Source organism: Littorina saxatilis, linkage group LG14 (genome assembly GCF_037325665.1).
Source record: "Littorina saxatilis isolate snail1 linkage group LG14, US_GU_Lsax_2.0, whole genome shotgun sequence".
NCBI classification, from domain to species: domain Eukaryota; kingdom Metazoa; phylum Mollusca; class Gastropoda; order Littorinimorpha; family Littorinidae; genus Littorina; species Littorina saxatilis.
The window spans coordinates 22,017,179-22,038,144 of record NC_090258.1 but is presented as its reverse complement, the minus strand read 5'-3'; the positions used below and the strand labels follow the sequence as shown (position 1 = coordinate 22,038,144).

Here is a 20,966-nt window from a genome sequence, read left to right as displayed (position 1 = left end):
ATTTCGTTTGAAACAGAAACAAAGGCGTCATATATGGAACACAGAAAACAACTTGGCAGAACTGCAGAAAGCCTACACACAAGAGATTACGAAACGAACAGCGCAAACATGTCACATGAAACACACGGCTTCTGATACTTCATTTTTTCTGCTTCAATTCCCATTCTCAGATACACACAAAAAAAGCTTTTTTCTGATTCTACCTGCGACAGACACGGCTCCCCCCCTCCCCGCCTTTCCTCTCTCCCTCCTCCACCTTTCAATCAATACCTACCCCCTTCCTTTACTACCCCCTCCCACTCTCCCAGCGGTACAGACTCTGTATGTGGCGTGACAACTGCGCCACCCCCTTTCCCACCTTCCTTCTGATCGTAACATGATCCGCCAGCGATCGGCTCCGCCCCTTTCTCCCCGGGGAACTGAAGGGCGCCGCTTGACGAGCATTGATTGGCTTAGACGGGTCAGCTGACCTGTCAAAACACCATCACGGCATTGGCACGAGACAGGAGAGCGGAGAAAAAAAATGTGGGTGAAATTGACAAGCCGCCGAGTGACGGCTGAAACTGACTTGGCGAAGCTCGACGGTGGAAAAGTCGCATCGTATCTGTGTCGGCGCGCGCGCTGAGCGAACTGAGTGGGGGAGCTTGCTTTTCGCTCTCGCTAGCGTGTTTCTTTGGGCTCAATGAAAACTGACCGTGGCTATCTGAGGACCGGACACAAGTGAATACTCGTCAAAGCGGAATGTGACTTGACCAGAAGGCCAGTGAAACTGATAGCTTTTCTCGGAGCGAAAGCATTGACGTGACAGTTCTCTTCGACTCTGACCAAGGATTGTATGCTGGTTGTTTACTTTCAAACAGGTAAGGACAGGACAGATTGTGTGATGTGTGGTGCGGCACTCATATTAGTAGTGTGTGTAGTTGTTTCGACATGTCTTGTTGATTCGTTGACATTAACAAGAATGTGTGATGTGTTGCGTCTTATTTCTTTCTTGTGTGCGTATTCTGTTCGACAATGTCTGTTTATGTGTGTAATATTGTATGGCCACATTAATTCGTGTGCATTTGACACAACTGACCTGGATTTGATACTTCAATCATACTATTCTACCCATGTTTATACTGACTGTACTTACAAACTGTATCAGAAAAGAGGAGATCATTTCGAATACTCTTTTAAATGTACATAATACTTCCTGTTTTTCTTCACAGTTCAGCCGTACTGCAACGGCGGATTACTCATTTGTGTTTCACTCTATTGCTTCTAAACTCCATGTATGAGCTGTCATAACGACAACATTTTGCGTTGGAAATTATTTGTGTGACAGTGTTTGTTAAATTAACCTGCACGACTGACGTTCCAATATTTAGAAACATAATTTTCCTCATTACAGACCACGAATGTTGCAATCATTATTTTTAAGTGTGGATTATGGCTTAGGTCCAAGAATGTACACAAACTATGCACAAACTATGCACTTTGTTCATCTTACCACAGTCACTTCGTTGTTTAGATGTTTATGCACAAACAAGCAAACAAATCAATGTATGCATGCGGCATGCAATAACAAAGCTCAAGTTGTATCTCTGCACCTGAAGGCCAGAAGAATTTCCTTTAAACGTCTGAATTATTTTCTAGAATTAATTAATGTTGTCCAGTGCACCTTAATTGGCATAACTGCAAAATGGTGTTTTTTATTTGAATTTTGATAGGTAAACACAAAACACCTGACTTGCTATAGGTATTGACATGTATCTAATTGTTAGGGCCTATTTATTAATGTTTGCATTGCTTTAATTAAGCGCAACTATTCAAATGAAACAAATACACATAAACTGCCACAAAACACAGCGAATTAGATGTATCTTAATTCAATACTGTTTGTATATTGTACTTTGTTCTAGCATACCCTGTGTTGACTTGTATCAATTTTAATGCGCTTTTTACAGCTACCTCGTGATTTTTTTATTCTAATTTAAAATATTCATAGAACTTTAAAGTATGTGTAAATAATGTGTGTACGGCCTGAAAATGAAAGTACAGATTAAAACCATATACATAATTTGACAATAATAGGTATCAATATAATGAGGACGCTTTACTGTCATGCTTTAGGGTGAAGTTGAATGTCTTTTCTTAATTAGGGATTTTTTTTGCACTGGTATATCTATACTGGTTAGTTTTCAGCAGGTATCATTTGTATGTTATTATTATGCTATAGTATTCACCTTTGTGCAGCATTATCTCCATGAAAAATACTGTGCACATGATGTATTTTCAATTCAATAGGTAATACACAGTACATTCCATCTCACACGGCATACGCGCTTTGAACTTCGGATAAGGCGCTATATAAATACCCGTTGTTATTATTATTATTATTATTATTCGCAGTTCTATTGTTTGTACACATAAAATACAGTTTTGCCTTTTTACAATATAATACAGAATACATATTACATTTCTGTAGTATTCACAAGTATCATGATTTATAGTCTTCCATGTCTATCATTTGCTCTGACGTATGCGTATTTCATTCAATCATTTCTGTTTTTTACAGGCACACAGCGGGAATTGCAGCATAATACTACTACATTGGAAGTGTTGCCGACAAGACAAATTCACTGACGTCGCTTTTACTTGCAATTGCGTAAACACCAGAATTGTGAAATCATAGTGTGTAAAGTCATAGGAAAAAAGGACAAGGAAATGACTAATAGGTAGTGTATTTAACGTGGAAAATATTACCTAGTTGTGCAATTCATGCTTTTATATAGAAAAAAAAATGTAGATGTACTAGAGTTTGGAACCATACACTCAAAAACATTTCTGTAACCCTGTGCTTATATAATTATGTTGAAACTGAAATCAAGTACTGGAGAAAAGGAAAATATGACACCGTGCTTGTATTGACACTATAACTACTGCATCGAAACAGATTTTGGTAACCCAGATCTTGCCAACGAAATTGCACAGTGTATGGTTGTGGTACATCCCCAATATCCTCAATCTGCATGTCTTCACATGATCTCAGCAACCACATTGAAGAAAGGTCTAAATGAATGATATCTAAAAAAACCTCTTAACATCAACGAAGCATCTGCGCATGATCTTGGAAACAACTTTAATAGGGTACGCCGCGCAAGATGCATGATCATTGAAAAGCTCTCAAAATCAACGAAGCATCTTCGCAAGACATCAGGAAGGAAGAACATTGAAGGGGATGCGCAAAGTGCATGATAATTGAAAAACTCTTCTTGTCAATGAAGCAGCATCGCATGATCTGAGGCCGCCAGAGAACAAGCCGTCTATCCCCATCTCAGGCCCGACCTTAGATGACACGATCCGAGAAGTCGGGTCACAAAGCGGCGAGGGCGGGAACAAGATAAACGAGCAATGGATGAGAAGTGACCGTCTGCCCAGCGCCCCCATCCATCATTCCCAACACCCCCGGACTCTTCCGAGGTGAGGCTCGGACGCTGTTGGACAAATCCGACCGTGACATCGTTGACGATTCATCACTTCGCCACGATTCTTTCCGGGTTGTGCCGAAGTGAGCTCGGACGTTGTCGGAAAAATCCGACCGTGACTGCGTTGTGGATTCATTACTTCACCTGACTCTTTCCGGACTTTGTCGAAGTGAGCTCGGACGCTGTCGGGCAACTCCGACCGTGACTCGGCTCGTCCGATCAATCACAGCTTCACTAGATTGTGTTCTTCTTCTGGACATTACCGAGGTGAAACCGAGTGACTGGTTCGACCTACGAGACTCTCATCTGTCCATCACGACTTCTTCCGGACTTGGCCGAGGTGAGCTCGGGCATTTCCCGACTCTTCAGACTCTCCAGAGGCCAACAGGGTCTGAGCGAGATTGACTAGTTCAGCCCACGTGTGACCTTCGTTTTCAAGTGGTGTAAAGTTGGTCTAGTACAGAGTGATGCATTTTCTGTCTCTCCAGAAGCTTTAAGCTCAAAGTGCATAACTAGAGCAAGGAAAATTCAGGTTTTACATTAGAGGTTGTTGAGACAGCGGCTGTCATTTCTCCTCAACGTTGGTGTCCTTATTCCGATTGGCTTCTTTTTAGATGCAGCATCAGACATCTGTGTTATATTGTTTTTGGGGGAAGAGTATGTGCTGCTTGTAGGAAAGCTTGGCGCATAATGCAGCTTTGAGCATTCACATCTCTAAACTTGTTTAAACTAATGACATGATCTAACCAGAGAGGGAACTGCTCAGGCCTAACAATAAACTCACCACACACATCATGGAGAAACTGCAAGACAACCGCGGGATGTACATGTTCTGTGATCCAGGAGGTAGAGAATCGGTCGGAGGAGGAGGAGGAGGAGGGGTAGGGGTAGAAGGAGAACTGTTATCAGGAGGAGAAACAGGAGGATACTGCTTACCAAACACCCTCCCCCACCACAACCACCCTCAACTCGGAAGTCTCGCTGGAGGAGACACCAACTACCCCCACCCTCACCCCCACCCTCACCACTCTCTGCCCCACCCGTCCTCAATCCTCGTATCCAGCCCCTCCCCCAGCCCTGCGACTTGTGCACCCCTTTACCACTACCCCCCTATGCAGGGGGACACTCTGGGGGTCAGGCCCCCCGGAAGCGAAGGGATGGGTATGGGGGGTTTGTGCAAAGACATACCGGATTTCCCCTGGATGAAGGAGAAAAAGGCCGGGAGGAAAGACGGAGGACCTCATGGGATGACCATGACCACTGCAGGTAAGACTTGATGGTTGTGATGGACAGAAAGCGAGCTGACAAACACACAAGTAGAAGACATACAGACAAACACACAAGCAGAAGACATACAGACAAACACACAAGTAGAAGACATACAGACAAACACACAAGTAGAAGACATACAGACAAACACACAAGTAGAAGACATACAGACAAACACACAAGTAGAAGACATACAGACAAACACACAAGTAGAAGACATACAGACAAACAGAAAGGCAGACGGACAAGTAAGCGCATGCACACAGATGCATTCAAAGAAACGAGCGCGAGCGTGCGCGTCGCCCCCCCCCCCCCCCCCCCCCGCCCCATCCCCCCAACCACGTATGCACACACATACATGTGCACATGTATACACGCATGTACACACCTATTTTCATTCTCTGTCTCGGCCTCTCTTTCTTTCTCCCCTCTCTGTCTCTGTCTTGCTCTCTCTCTATCTCTCTCTCTCTCTCTCTCTCTCTTTCTCTCTCTCTCTCTCTCTCTCTCTCTCTCTCTCTCTCTCTCTCTCTCTCTCTCTCTCTCTCTCTCTCTCTCTCTCTCTCTCTCTCTCTCTCTCTCTCTCTCTCTCTCTCTCTCTCTCTTGTTCCAAAATCTCTCAAACCTTGAATCATTGATCTATACGTTTCAGGATACGCTTCGTCAGACTGATGTACAAGTAGTTGTTGTTCGGTGAAACATGTTCTAGCTGCTTCATGTAGACAAAGTTGTTGTTTTCTGTTTGTGGGACGTCACTTTGTTAGCACGTGTATCTAAATGTCCAAAAGCAAATGATCATGAATAAATACATACATAAATAAATACATACATAAATAAATACATAAATAAACAAATAAATACATAAATAAATAAACAAATACATAAATGCATAAATACATATTGAAATAAATAAAGCACGTATAAATAAAACACAAATAAATAAACAAATAATAAATACATAAATAAATGTCATCTGTATCGTATAAACACCTAACTTTCCAAATGTAATTTAGGCTTATTAATAATGTTTATGTATATTATGTTTTCTTCTTAATTGTCTTTACTTTTTTATTGATCAATTTCTGTATCTGTGTGTCTATTCATATATCCTGGCTATGCATGCATGTGATTGTTTATCTGAGTATTGGTATCTTCATTTACCTACTTGTTTATTTTCTGAAATCTTCTTTTCGTCGAAACACCTGCACCTTGAATGGGTGTAATGTTTATTAGAGAGATACCTATATATTTCCTCTGCTACCTATACTTTATTTGCATTGTCTCCATAAGTCATATGCATGTCTGACAAAAAAGTAATGGCAATAAGCAACATTTCCACTGTTCAATTATGCTAATACGTTCTGTTTGATAATCAGTATCCCCATGTCCTTCCGACACGAACATATATATATACCTCGCACACACCGAAGCATCGTCTGATGTTATGACTCTAACGCGTGTCAGCGTGCTTGCATTGTGTAATTTACATGTCCGTCTGTCCGTTCGTCTGTCCGTCTATTCGTATTTCTGTCTGTATGTCTGTCTATCTGTCTGTCTGTCTGTCTGTCTGTCTGTCTGTCTGTCTGTCTGTCTGTCTGTCTGTCTGTCTGTCTGTCTCTTTCTCTGTCTGTTTGTTGTTGGGTATTTTTGTCTTCTCTCAGTATGTTTCTCTTTCACCATAGTCGCATTAAACATTTCCCCATGTCCTTTACTATCGTTCCCTTGTCTATGCTACAACAATACGCTTACAACCCTACTGATTGAGTCACCCTACATGTGACACACTGAAAGATGCACATTGCAAAATTAAGCGTGAAGTAGTAAAAAAAACAACCACCAGATGCCAATAATACAGCATTCAGTTACAGGCACAGGCCTTCTTGTGCAAGCAATTGTTTATGTATGATTGTTTGCACCACAGCATAATAGTATCTGACCACAGGCTTAACATTTAACATGGGATGGCACCTTCATTTAACTCGGGCATGTATCCCAACAGCCGGGCTGCTTTCTGTAGAGAGTGGGATTTTTTATAAACTAATTTTGACATTCACATTTATTTCAATCTGCGAAATTAGTTAAACAACAACAAAATGTTCACTCTGCAGTACAAAAAGCATACGGGCTGTTGAGTGTGTGTGTGTGTGTGTGTGTGTGTGTGTGTGTGTGTGTGTGTGTGTGTGTGTGTGTGTGTGTGTGTGTGTGTGTGTGTGTGTGTGTGTGTGTGTGTGTGTGTGTGTGTACACTTTCTTTGTATAGTTAAAGGAAGTGTAACCGTGGGGTTGGTGTGTTGTTATAGTAGGGTTTTTATTTGTTCTTCTTAAGAGTTACAATATACATTGAGCAATCTGTGTTAATTGGTGGACATGGTCTCAGTCCGACACAAGAAGGATTGTACCTTTTGACAAACCAATGTCATAATCAAACGCAAGCATGCAATTAGACAGATTTCGTAATTAATTTCGTAATGTATCCAAACCGTAAATCATGCAAGCTATCATCAAAGGGTGCATTCATTATGATCATTAACACTCCCCTCACGCAATATCTGTACAGTTCGCACTTCAATTTATTAATCAGATTGGAAGAAGCGCGTGTTATTGTTGGGTATGGTTGGCAACTTATTGCTGCGTCAAATAAATATGTGCAGATGATTTTCTAAAGGCGTATAATTGTTTAATCGACTGAAGAGGAGCACACTAATTGCATTTTGTCATTTGTCTAGCTGTTGTGTAACTTTTTCGTTCACTGTATAGATGAGATTGATCGAGGTCCAGTTTCGTTTTGTCAATGTTAGAATTCCTGTTCCACATAAACTAACCATTTTTAATTTTTTTGCTTCTCTTATTTGGAACGTAAGGAGAAGATTTGTTCCCAGTGTCCCTTATACCATTATACCGACACTAAACCGCAGACATAGCCTACTCATTTCAAGAGGTTACTCTTCACATTGTACAATTGCCTTCCTATATACTTTGGTTTAAACAGTGTATTCAGAAAATTACAGATAACAATGCCGCATACATACAATCAATTTAACAAATGGAGCACAACAAGCAAAGCTTATACACGTGCCTTCCTGTTTATTACCGCCTTTTTCTGTCCACAATTCTTATATTCATGTAAAGTACTAGATGATTACCCGCTTCGCCGGGTACCGGCTTCGCCGGGAAGAAGTAGAGCCGAATACCCGGCTTCGCCGGGATGAAAGCGTTGTGGACAGTGACCTTCTAAAAATAGTAACGGGAATATGGATTGACGCCACACGAAGGAAGGGAGATAAACGCAAAACACTGGAGAATATAAGGAAGAGTTACTGGGAATGGATCTGGGAAGATGAACAGAAAAACCAAAATCGGTTCAGCGCTGCGCGCTGAGAGCACGTGTTGAAAATTATCATCGACCAGGTTGTGTCCGGGGTCTACCTGAATATGCCCACCAAATTCGAAGCAGATCCATCGAGAACTTTGGCCGTGCATCGCGAACACACACACACACACACACACACACACACACACACACACACACACACACACACACACACACACACATACACACACAGACACAAGTCGTATATGTATATAGATAGACTATGTACATCACATCAATATGTTTACCAAGACAAATGTACGTGTAACAGTATTGAACTACCCTTGAATCAATCATCTCGGGTTTAATAGCCATGCTAATAAAGCTAAAAGGAGTACAACATGCAGTTAGTAATTCTAGATTCAAAGTACAATTCTCATGGGTTCGACCGCATTGATTTGACTGGAATAGATCAGTTTGCTTTGTATCTAAAGGATACGAAAGGTTAATGATAATATTATTGGATGTCTTCCGCTAGTAGTATATAAATTAGTCGCGCGATCAATAACAGTACTTCGCTAATAGCTGATTAAGTATACATAGAGTATACTCGAACAATCATAATTAATACTATTGATATCGTGCCTGCGATGTGTACTCTTATGACTGAATTATAGGCACTGCTCAACGCACGTATTTGGTCTGTGTGTTGAAAAATATGAGGACAAACAAATATAAGCATATTAAAATAAACCGTTCAATATAATTGGCATCCAGCTCATTTAAACAATGACTACATGTCTAACCATCCCCCCCCCCAAAAAAAAAAAAACCCCACCCAACAACATCAGAATAAGTATGTGGACGTATTCAAAAGCACAATCCTTCCCATACAAAAACTGCTCTGCTCATGCACTAACTCAGATTTTCTCAGGCGTTTACATGGTATAATGGTGGACTGGGTGGCCGAGTGGTAACGCACTTGCGCTCGGAAGCGAGAGGTTGCGTGTTCGACCCTGGGTCAGGCCGCAATTTTCTCCCCCCTTTCCTAACCTAGGTGGTGGGTTCAAGTGCTAGTCTTTCGGATGAGACGAAAAACCGAGGTCCCTTCGTGTACACTACATTGGGGTGTGCACGTTAAAGATCCCACGATTGACAAAAGGGTCTTTCCTGGCAAAATTGTATAGGCATAGATAAAAATGTCCACCAAATACCCGTTTGACTTGGAATAAAGGCCGTTAAAGGTGAATGCTCGCCTAATAGGCTACTGAGCTTTACTGGCCGATGTGAATGCGTTATATATTGTGTGTAAAAAATGCCTGTTTGTCTGTCTGTCTGTAAAAAATTCCATTTCAAACGGCAGAAATTAATATGTAAGCGCCTAGGGCTATATCTAGATTAGGCGCATAAAAATGATCATAATAATAATAATAACACCCTCCCTTCCCTTGTACGGCCCACACAACAATCAACACCATGCATGACTGGTTCGTGGGCAGAGTTGGATTCTTTTTCATGAACTATTTGCTTTGTTTGTATCTTTACAAATGGCCTTCTAGACAATTATTCATCAAAACATTCCCACTCTGGACATAAATCAGTTCGTGTGTGCAGTGTGTTTATTTTGTTGATGGTTTTTGTCTTAATTTCATTTCAACCGATTAACAACCGTAAAATAACAAACCCTTTTACTGTGACGTGTATCGAAGTCATAGCATGTCTGCGTAATAATAATGTGAATAAAACAAATGTGTCCCTTTAAAAGCCGAAAACGTCGCTTCAGATGCTCCTGATTCTGTACACAATGAAAAGCTTCTAACGTTAGACTTACGAAGTTTGATACGATATCAAGTAATACACAAATCAGGGCAGGTGCATGCAGGCTATGCAGATGTTGCAACAACTACTAGAGGTGGGGTGGGGTCGGTTGGGGATGGATGTTGCAGCAACTACTAGAGGTGGGGTGGGGTCGGATGGGGATGGATGTTGTAGATGAGGAAGATATATGTGTTGCTACTGATGATTTTGATGTTAAGCAGAACATTAAAACAAAAATATGCACCTGAGTCCGCCCACGTAGCTTTGCAATGATACTCACGGGTCATCATATCTTCTTCTTCTTCTGCGTTCGTGGGCTGAAACTCCCACGTACACTCGTGTTTTTTGCACGAGTGGAATTTTACGTGTATGACCGTTTTTTACCCCGCCATTTAGGCAGCCATACGCCGTTTTCGGAGGAAGCATGCTGGGTATTTTCGTGTTTCTATAACCCACCGAACTCTGACATGGATTACAGGATCTTTTTCGTGCGCACTTGGTCTTGTGCTTGCGTGTACACACGGGGGTGTTCGGACACCGAGGAGAGTCTGCACACAAAGTTGACTCTGAGAAATAAATCTCTCGCCGAACGTGGGGACGAACTCACGCTGACAGCGGCCAACTGGATACAAATCCAGCGCGCTACCGACTGAGCTACATCCCCGCCCGGTCATCATATTTACAATGCAATGTCTGAGCGCAGGCATGCATGCATGCATGACACCCACACACTGTGTATGATTCATCCACATTTTTTTTTTGGTGGTATAAAGTGCACTAACGACCAGGTGTTCCATACATCTTCATAATAACGCGTTGTACTGGGTCAAACTGACCAAATGTTACAACCGTCGTCCTTTGTGCTAATCACCTTAAGATCTTCTCTTTCCGGTACTTATAATTCCCAACGATGAAAATGATGTCCACTTTATGTAAACTAGCAAAGATCTTGCAGCACAAATGTTGTCAAACCTTTGTCTTAAAAGGACACCAACAATCTGGGGCAGACTTCTTCCCCGGAACAATGGATCGAACCCGGTCGATTGGTTAATGTGTAGATCAAGGGGAGATAGATGTTTGATGTTGGTAATGGTGTGCCAATTAGCCATAGTCGAGTGAGGTAATAAATATTACATTTGATGCCGAATGAATACATTGAAGAGCGCGCTGATGGTTGGAAGCATGCGCGGATTAGCTTCAATGGCGTCTACTTTATCTGAAAACCAAGATGGCGTAATAGGTGACATATGTGTTGGCAATATAACCTGATGTTCAATAATGTAAGGGAGATAAGTGCGCCAAGTTCAAGATAAAACAACGCGCGCATCCCTGCATAAACAGAAAGGATGCCCGACTCACGACGCGTAACGATTTGGATAGTGAATGAAATACCCTGTATACATTGTACGCCCAGAGAACACCAAAAAGGTCGTCCTGAAGTGCACACAGAACTATATATGATGTTGGTTATACAGAACTATATATGATGTTGGTTATACAGAACTATATATGATGTTGGTTATACAGAACTATATATGATGTTGGTTATACAGAGAAATTACGGAAACGTCAAACAGTTCCACTGTAAAACCCACCTCGAGGGAAACTGTTGCGGGAAGTTCTTGCCACGCATAGTAACACTTTGGTTTAAACAAAATGTTATTCAGAATTTCTTCGCATGAACAGTTCGAAACACACAGCTAGGACACGCACTCAAGCAAATGCTTATATCACGTGACCAGAACAATACTAAATTACACACATTTTCGTAATGGTGGACATAACAACAATAAACCAGAAGAACAAATTGAAAGAATGGGGATGGGGAGCTAGATAGGAACAAAATAATCTACAGAAGATAAAAAAAGAAAAGGGAGGGGGAGGGGGAATAAAGTACTAACAACCACAAGGAGAGACTAGGACGAAAGCGCATAGGAAGAGAGCATCAAGTCTAAGACATGCAACATGTAAATTCAAGTAAATGTAACATTTTTTGTATGGAAGGCAGTAATTCGTTAACATATAAAATACGAGACAAACGATAATAATCATTACTTATACGCTGCTTATGTAATCAAATACGATAACACAGAGAGAGGCAGTGTGGAGGTACACATACGCCTGCCCACACACATAATTATACACTATCAATGCGTGAACACATCCATCAAATCAGTCGACCAGATTTAACAATAAACGATTGGACAGACTCAAATATCAATATGTTATTACGAACAGAATATTGCTCACTACCTTTTAATAATATTTCCAAGCGTCTGAAGTGAACAGGCAACGAATTGATTGTTGTCAGACGAGCATCTGCATACAAAGTGCAGTTCAATAAATAATGTTCGGCTGTTTCATTTGGATCACCACAAACCGCGTTATCTTTTAGATGGCGTTTACACAAGTCTGAATTAAGGTTACTAATATTTAAACGCATTCTGCAGTGTTGAACTTGTGTCTGTCGTTTTCCAAAATAATAATAAGCTGGTAACACTTTCACTCTCTTGAGTCTTTGTTTTTAAAGGGGCGCCTTTTGGGGAGTAGCGCTGCTAACGCGGTTTCGACTATTAGGTCAAGTGATATCTTTTTGTCATTAGCCGGTAATCTGTTGAGCGCCCAAAGTAAATTTCAGATTGACAAAGAAAGTAATCCGTTAAACACCTATCACACACATCTCAAATCGCTGAAGAAATTGTTATTTCCGCAGGCTATGGCAAACTGTTTCGCTTAAAACAAAATAAATATGTGTTTCGAAGGAGTTGAACGTCAACTTGATGTAAATAGCGTCTTAAGGTCCTCTCGTACTTGCTTCTTCTGTTCCCTCTTACAGTGGAAGCCACCGGCACGGTTGGCCTAGTGGTAAGGCGTCCGCCCCGTGATCGGGAGGTCGTGGGTTCGAACCCCGGCCGGGTCATACCTAAGACTTTAAAATGGGCAATCTAGTGGCTGCTCCGCCTGGCGTCTGGCATTATGGGGTTAGTGCTAGGACTGGTTGGTCCGGTGTCAGAATAATGTGACTGGGTGAGACATGAAGCCTGTGCTGCGACTTCTGTCTTGTGTGTGGCGCACGTTATATGTCAAAGCAGCACCGCCCTGATATGGCCCTTCGTGGTCGGCTGGGCGTTAAGCAAACAAACACACAAACAAACAGTGGAAGCCCCGTTTTAAGACCTCCAAAAATCGGAGAAAACCAGGTCTTATACAGAGGTTATAAACAGAACATCTAAAACCTCAAGGTCTTAAAAAGAGGGAAGTCCTACATCGGGCGGTCTTACAAGGCTGGTTCCGCTGTGCATTACTGTTTGCGGACAATCTCACTCTCCGGCATGATCTGGTGACACTATAACTTCCCCACACCCGTCAGGAGATCCATACAGCTTTGTGGTCACCTGCTTGTCATTCTGTCCGACATAAGCAGTCATAGTCAGCTGATGGCTGTCAAACTGGGTCATTAGTGTCGCGGTCAATCGCCAGGAGCACCGGAGCACCCCAGGGGTGCGTCCTCTCACCGCTGCTCTACTGCCTCTTCACCAACGACTGCGTCGCCTCTCATGACTCAGTTCAGCTGGTGAAGTTCGCTGACGACACCACAGCCGAAGGTCTCATCACCGGCGGTGATGAGACCGTGTACCGCCAGGAGGTCGACTGTCTGGTGTCGTGGTGCGACAACAATCTCCTGCTGAACGCCACCAAGACCAAGGAGATGGTGGTGGACTTTCGCAGGAAAAAAGGCCCTGTGGCTCCACTGATCATCAACGGCGATCCCATCGAGATGGTGGACTTTTTCAAGTTCTTGGGCACCACCATCTCCAACGACCTGTGCTGGGATGATAACGTTGACGCCATCGTCAAGCGAGCGCGGCAACGCCTCTTCTTCTTGCGCCAGCTCAAGAAGTTCCGCCTCAGCCAGGTCATCCTGGTCCAGTTCTACAGGGCCGTGGTGGAGAGCATCTTGACATTCTCCATCACAGTGTGGTACGGCAACACCTCCCAGCTGCTCAAGAACAAGCTGGAGCGTGTGGTGCGCACTGCTAGCAGGATCGTCGGCTGTGAGCTGCCCTCCCTAGCATCCCTCTATGCCAAGCGCATGCTGTCCAGAGCCCAGAAAATTGTGGCTGACGAGTCCCACCCTGGCCATCCCCTCTTCGAGCGCCTGCCCTCAGGTCGTCGATTCCGATCCCTGGGGGCACGCACTCGACGTCTCCAGACCTCTTTCTTCCCCCAAGCTGTTTCCTCCCTTAACGCATCCCATCCCTCAGTTGGGCAGCTTCGCAGTCGGTGATCCTGCTGGCGGTGAGCTCACCACATCCTGTGACTCAGTGTTAGGTAGTGGTGGTGGTGGTGGTGGGGAGGGGTGGGGGGGTTGAGTGGGACTTTGATGTGTGATTCCTGATTTCCAAATGTTCAACATTTTCTTTAGCTGCATTATTTTAGTTATTCATGAGTGGGTGGGTGGAGGGGATGGGCTAGTTCTAGCTATGCATTAGATTATAAAATTGTATTCTGTGTAGACCCTTCCACCAGCGTCTTAGACCACTCTTTGCACATTTTCTTTTAATAGATGATTGTCATTTGTTTTGTCGCTGCCCTACACGCCACCAGGCGTGAAAGGCATTGAGTGAGTGAGAGTGTCATTTGTTTTACCTCATGTCTGCCCTGCGTGTGATGGTGTGATCGTGACTGCTGTAGTGTGGGCGCGTGTGTGTTGGTGTGTATGTCAGTGTATGTGTGGGCGTGTGTGTGTGTGTGTCAGTGTGTGTGTGGGTGTGTGTGTGTGCGTGATTTTACCAACACTACGCGAAATTCCTTGTGCTTTAAATGTTTGTTAATGTCACTTGGCTCAATAAATACTGTATTCTGTATTCTGTATTCATTTATATCAGTCAACGGTCGCTCATCGTGCATTGGCCCTATAATTAACCCGGCGCGGATCATAATACATCATAAACTGCTTCGCCTCCGGAGCAACCAAGAGCAATCAATATGTGTGTACAATTTAGAATCAAAGTACACGTACAACAATTGAAAAGTGAATATTGTAACGTTTAATCACACAAAAATAACATAAAAACGTGTCACTAGTGCATTGCTTTCATTGCTTTGCAGTGGACGAATATACAAATAATCATATCAATAAGAAGAAGATTATCAAAAGAGAAAGAAAAAGAGCCTTGTTCGGTCAAGCGTTGACTCTTCAATATTAAGCTGACGATATGAAAAGGAAGACACATGTATATCTACATTAATACACATGCATATCAGAAAACCTTGTTGAACTTATGTGAATCCACACATGTAAATATAAAGCGTGTCGATACCTTAACAATGGTAATGGGGATGTGTAATGATGAGCCCATAATACTTATAAACACAAGAAAACATTAGGTATGTGTTTATTTGAGATCATCACGATAGTTTCAACGCCGCAAACGCAAATAAATCAACATACACTTTTTTTTTTTACGAGATAACGAGCGTATATTATTGTGGCTTCCTGGCGGGCGGTTATTCATCCCGACAAGTACTCGTCGAGTCTTTACATTTTCCGCACCAGTGACAGCTCATAGTAAGATAGTTTGCTTTATCCCTTTGCTTATTATTACACGGGATTTCATGCATCAGTGTAGACTCACACAATAACGACTCGCCAGGTAATTAATATTCAATAGCAACAGCACAGTGGCAGTCCCATTCACAAACGCCATTTCTACCGGTACTATAAAAATCACCCAAGCCTGCAATATAACTGATAACACACGGCGCGACTTTACTGCACCATACGGTAGGATAGAGGCACATTTCGCTATCGTGTATGGCGAATAAAACGTGTGCAGTGTATCAGTAGCACTATAAAAGTCGTCTAACCATGCAATGACTGATCACATTACGTGAGTCGACTGGAAGCAGAGCGCTTTTGTTGAAAGCGAACACAAGTACACACTGCTTGTACTGTCAAAGACACAGTTCTTCCAATAAAAACAGTTCTGCTTACAATCGCGAAGATTTGGCCAGGGTTTTACATGGGATAAAACAATCCCTCCACTTGGTCACATACCAAAATTCACAGCTTGGGTAAGCTCTTTTAATAGTGGGAATTGTGTTATTTAGACGAATTGTTCAGCCGTTACTGCCTTACGTTGTATACTGTCCATGCTGGAGCACCACTATAAGCTTCTAGCTTGTTGCTGTTACCTGTGTGTTTTGTATACATGTCATGATTGTAACTTTTGTTAGAATAAGTTTATATGTTTAAACCAATTGTGTTATAACTAAATTTAGAAGTTATGTGACTACATACAACTAATTATCATCACAGCAAGCATTCTGGGTGTTGGTTAATGGTATGCGACCAAGTGGAGGGATCGTCTTATCCCATGCAAAAGTCTGGGCAGTTTAGATGGTGAGGAGAACTGTGCTCACGGTTAGGAGTGTACTTTTAAGAGAATAAAAAGTCTAAACGTCCATTATAACGTATTGCCACAAATGTCAGTCTACATTGCAACCAGTGAGTGTATTACAAACACTAGTAATATAACTAGCGTATCTGTATAATTATATACGTACACCCTTTTATGTAAAAAGAGAACACGCTCGATGCTGACGCGGTGTCGTATGCCATCTGAGTTCTGGAGACAACAAACAAACACACAAACAAACAAACAAACAAACAAACAAACAAACAAACAAACGATTTGCTGCATTGTGGATGAAAACAAATCTGTATTGCAACCACAATATATATAACAAAAGTCACCTAACCTTGCACAGTATATAAATGGGTGTGTATATAAAAGAGTGGTGCGTTTACTACATGAACCGTGCTACTATTAGTACCGAAAAAGTCGTTCAGTCGTGCATTGACTTACTATATTACCTACCCCCCGCGGGTTAGGGGGAAGAGTTTACCCGATGCTCCCCAGCATGTCGTAAGAGGCGACTAACGGATTCTGTTTCTCTTTTTACCCTTGTTAAGTGTTTCTTGTATAGAATATAGTCAATTTTTTGTAAAGATTTTAGTCAAGCAGTATGTAAGAAATGTTATGTCCTTTGTACTGGAAACTTGCATTCTCCCAGTAAGGTAATACATTGTACTACGTTGCAAGCCCCTGGAGCAAATTTTTGATTTGTGCTTTTGTGAACAAGAAACAATTGACAAGTGGCTCTATCCCATCTCCCCCCTTTCTCCGTCGCGATATAACCTTCGTGGTTGAAAACGTAGTTAAACACCAAATAAAGAAAGAAAACTATATTACCCTGTGCGAACTTTGTTTCACTGTCAAAGTTAGCACTGCACATAGGTTATCGCGAAACAGAGAAGTAAAGGGGAAGACAGACGCACAACACAAAACCATGTTTTCGACAAAAACACCATCTCAAAACGTCGGGGAAACACATGTTTTTTAAAGAGGGGATGTCACACGCGAAACACACAGATGAAGCGCGGTGCGTGTTTTCACAGAACTATCGGTCAGTGTCAGCTTGACCCGTCCAGCTACCTCCCTGTGTTCTGGCAGTGCCCACTGATACCCGTCCAGCTACCGCGCTGTTTTTGGGTTTGTAAACAACACGGCTGGCAGCTTTTTGTTACATTTAGTCAAGTTTTGACTAAATGTTTTAACATAGAGGGGGAATCGAAACGAGGGTCGTGGTGTATGTGTGTCTGTCTGTCTGTGCGTGTGTGTGTGTAGAGCGATTCAGACCAAACTACTGGACCGATCTTTATGAAATTTGACATGAGAGTTCCTGGGTATGAAATCCCCGAACGTTTTTTTCATTTTTTTGATAAATGTCTTTGATGACGTCATATCCGGCTTTTCGTGAAAGTTGAGGCGGCACTGTCACGCCCTCATTTTTCAACCAAATTGGTTGAAATTTTGGTCAAGTAATCTTCGACAAAGCCCGGACTTCGGTATTGCATTTCAGCGTGGTGGCTTAAAAATTAATTAATGACTTTGGTCATTAAAAATCTGAAAATTGTAAAAAAAAATAAAAATTTATAAAACGATCCAAATTTACGTTCATCTTATTCTCCATAATTTTCTGATTCCAAAAACATATAAATATGTTATATTTGGATTAAAAACAAGCTCTGAAAATTAAATATATAAAAATTATTATCAAAATTAAATTGTCCAAATCAATTTAAAAACACTTTCATCTTATTCCTTGTCGGTTCCTGATTCCAAAAACATATAGATATGATATGTTTGGATTAAAAACACGCTCAGAAAGTTAAAACAAAGAGAGGTACAGAAAAGCGTGCTATCCTTCTTAGCGCAACTACTACCCCGCTCCAGGGCCGGACTACCGGGGGGGTTATGGGGGTTGCGCAACCCCCCCCCCCCCCCCCTAGCCTAAACATGTACCTTACTTATTTAATTTTTTTTATTATTGCTTATGTTATGCTGTTTCATGCAAGGAGCGACCATTTTCCTATCTCATAATATACCTACCCATCAGCTTCAGGGGGCTTCGCCCCCTGACCCCCACAACGAGGGGGGGGGTGGTTCTAGGGTTTCCGGGACCCCCCCCCCCCCAGCCAAAAAATAAAAATATTGAATGAGGTATGCATTTCTTTATTTTACATTGAGTTTCAATTTTTGGGGTATTAATCAGTGACATAATCTGCTGCCTGAAACTGGTAATGATCATCCTCAGAATGCACCAGATTGCACCATTTTGCATCCTTTTTTTCAAAATTTTCCGGGGGGGCATGCCCCCGGACCCCCCTAGCAAGCTAGGCGCTTCGCGCCGTCCGGCTCGGCGCTTCGCGCCTTCACATCCATATCTTCACAATATACTTTTGAAAAAAAACACCCATAAAATGAGCTTATCCGCCCCTGCCGCCAGGGGGGACATCCCCCTGGGCCACTGCTGGCAACCCCCCCCCCCTCCTCTTCGCCTAGTCCGGCCCTGCTCTTCTTGTCAATTTCACTGCCTTTGCCATGAGCGGTGGACTGACGATGCTACGAGTATACGGTCTTGCTGAAAAATGGCATTGCGTTCAGTTTCATTCTGTGAGTTCGACAGCTACTTGACTAAATGTTGTATTTTCGCCTTACGCGACTTGTTTGTTTGTTTGCTTAACGCCCAGCCGACCACGAAGGGCCATATCAGGGCGGTACTGCTTTGACATATAACGTGCGCCACACACAAGACAGAAGTCGCAGCACAGGCTTCATGTCTCACCCAGTCACATTATTCTGACACCGGACCAACCAGTCCTAACACTAACCCCATAATGCCAGACGCCAGGCGGAGCAGCCACTAGATTGCCAATTTTAAAGTCTTAGGTATGACCCGGCCGGGGTTCGAACCCACGACCTCCCGATCAAGGGGCGGACGCCTTACCACTAAGCCAACCGTGCCGGTCGGCTGGCAGCGCCCACTGATATTATTGCCACTCTTATTATTATTATTATTATTATTATTATTATTATTATTATTATTATTATTATTATTATTATTATTATTATTATTATTATCATTATTATTATGGGGAGCTTATATAGCGAGAACCACAACTGTGCTCTCCGCGCTTTACATATTAATATCTGCCGTTTGAAATGGAATTTTTTACATACAGACAGACAGACAAACGGACATATTTTAAACACAATATATAACGCATTCACATCGACCAGCAAACTTCAAGCCTATTAGGCGAACATTCACCTTTCACGGCCTATTATTCCAAGTCAAACGGGTATTTGGTGGACATTTTTATCTATGCCTATACAATTTACCGGGGCCCGGTAGCTCAGTTGGTAGAGCACTGGACTTGTGATCGGAAGGTCGCAGGATCGAATTCGGGCCGGGACGGACACGGGTCAACTTTATGTGCAGACCCAGAGACGGAAGCCATGTCCCACCCCCGTGTCATCACAATGGGACGTAAAAGACCTTGGTCATTCTGCCATAAGTGCAGGTGGCTGAATACACCTAAACACGCAGACACCTGGGTAGCGCGACTCCGTTGCTGCTAGCTTTCCACTGGGAGGAAGCGACCCGAATTTCCCAGCGATGGGACAATAAAGTAATGAAAATGAAAATGAAAATGAAATTTTGCCAGGAAAGACCCTTTTGTCAATCGTGGGATCTTTAACGTGCACACCCCAATGTAGTGTACACGAAGGGACCTCGGTTTTTCGTCTCATCCGAAAGACTAGCACTTGAACCCACCACCTAGGTTAGGAAAGGGGGGAGAAAATTGCGGCCTGACCCAGGGTCGAACACGCAACCTCTCGCTTCCGAGCGCAAGTGCGTTACCACTCGGCCACCCAGTCCTTAAATCTTCAATCGTGACAGGCTCCATAGACTCACGTTAGGATTCATGGGTCCGATACTACCCTGAATCGGTACCACATCTGAGTCGGCCATTTTTTTTCTATCTCCGTGGTTTCGGAAACCGCGTCACGTGAGTTGATCGTCTGCGTTCATTGGCTGACTACCAAAACGCGTTTTCAGATTTTAGAGCATGCTCTAAAACCCAAAACACGATGCGAAAACCCGAAACAGTGTTTTTTGAAACGCGTTTTGGGGGATGTCACACAGGAAACACGCTGTTTTGTGTTTGTTTTGAAAGAAAACACTGTTTTGTGTTGTGCGTCTGACATGGCCTTAAGACACAACGTCTAAAAATAACAAAAAGGCGCAATGCCCATTTATCATACGATCAGCAGCATAATTATAAAGGTCCCCGGATTGTTCGGATTAAGGCCGCTTCACATTCTAGAGTCCCGAGAGGATTGGAATAGATCACATTTGACGTATATATCTCCACCTTCAAAGCTTCGAGGCGAAACAGTAGACGCGATAGCGGGTACCTCGAAGCAAACGCTACCCTGTTTTTGTGCTGGGTGCTATCTCAACTGCTATTGGGCTTGATCTTCTGCGTCTTCTGAGGAAAGGGTGTTTTTGTCAGGCGGTTCGTGTTCCCAAGTTTGACATAACCACTTGTTTGGCGACACTGAACACCCCTGTATTACAGCTGTCGATGTAAAGTTATATACACAGGGACTTAGGTTGCGTGTGTGACAGAAGTATGCTCTGTGCATCATCTTCTGTCTTTCTCTGGTTGGTTCCGTGTGTCTCTCT

At 42.8% G+C, this 20,966-nt stretch overlaps 1 protein-coding gene across 1 annotated transcript in view; it reads left to right on the top strand.

Moving 5' to 3' along the window:
* The first annotated feature begins 586 nt into the window (after positions 1 to 586).
* LOC138947351 (homeotic protein proboscipedia-like) overlaps positions 587 to 20,966 on the top strand; it is a 49,694-nt gene continuing 29,314 nt past the window's right edge. Inside the window, exons 1-2 of the mRNA XM_070318808.1 lie at positions 587 to 860; positions 2,561 to 4,736. Coding sequence (XP_070174909.1) covers positions 4,265 to 4,736 — 472 coding nt within the window. The 5' untranslated portion in view covers positions 587 to 860; positions 2,561 to 4,264. The remainder of the gene's footprint in view (positions 861 to 2,560; positions 4,737 to 20,966) is intronic.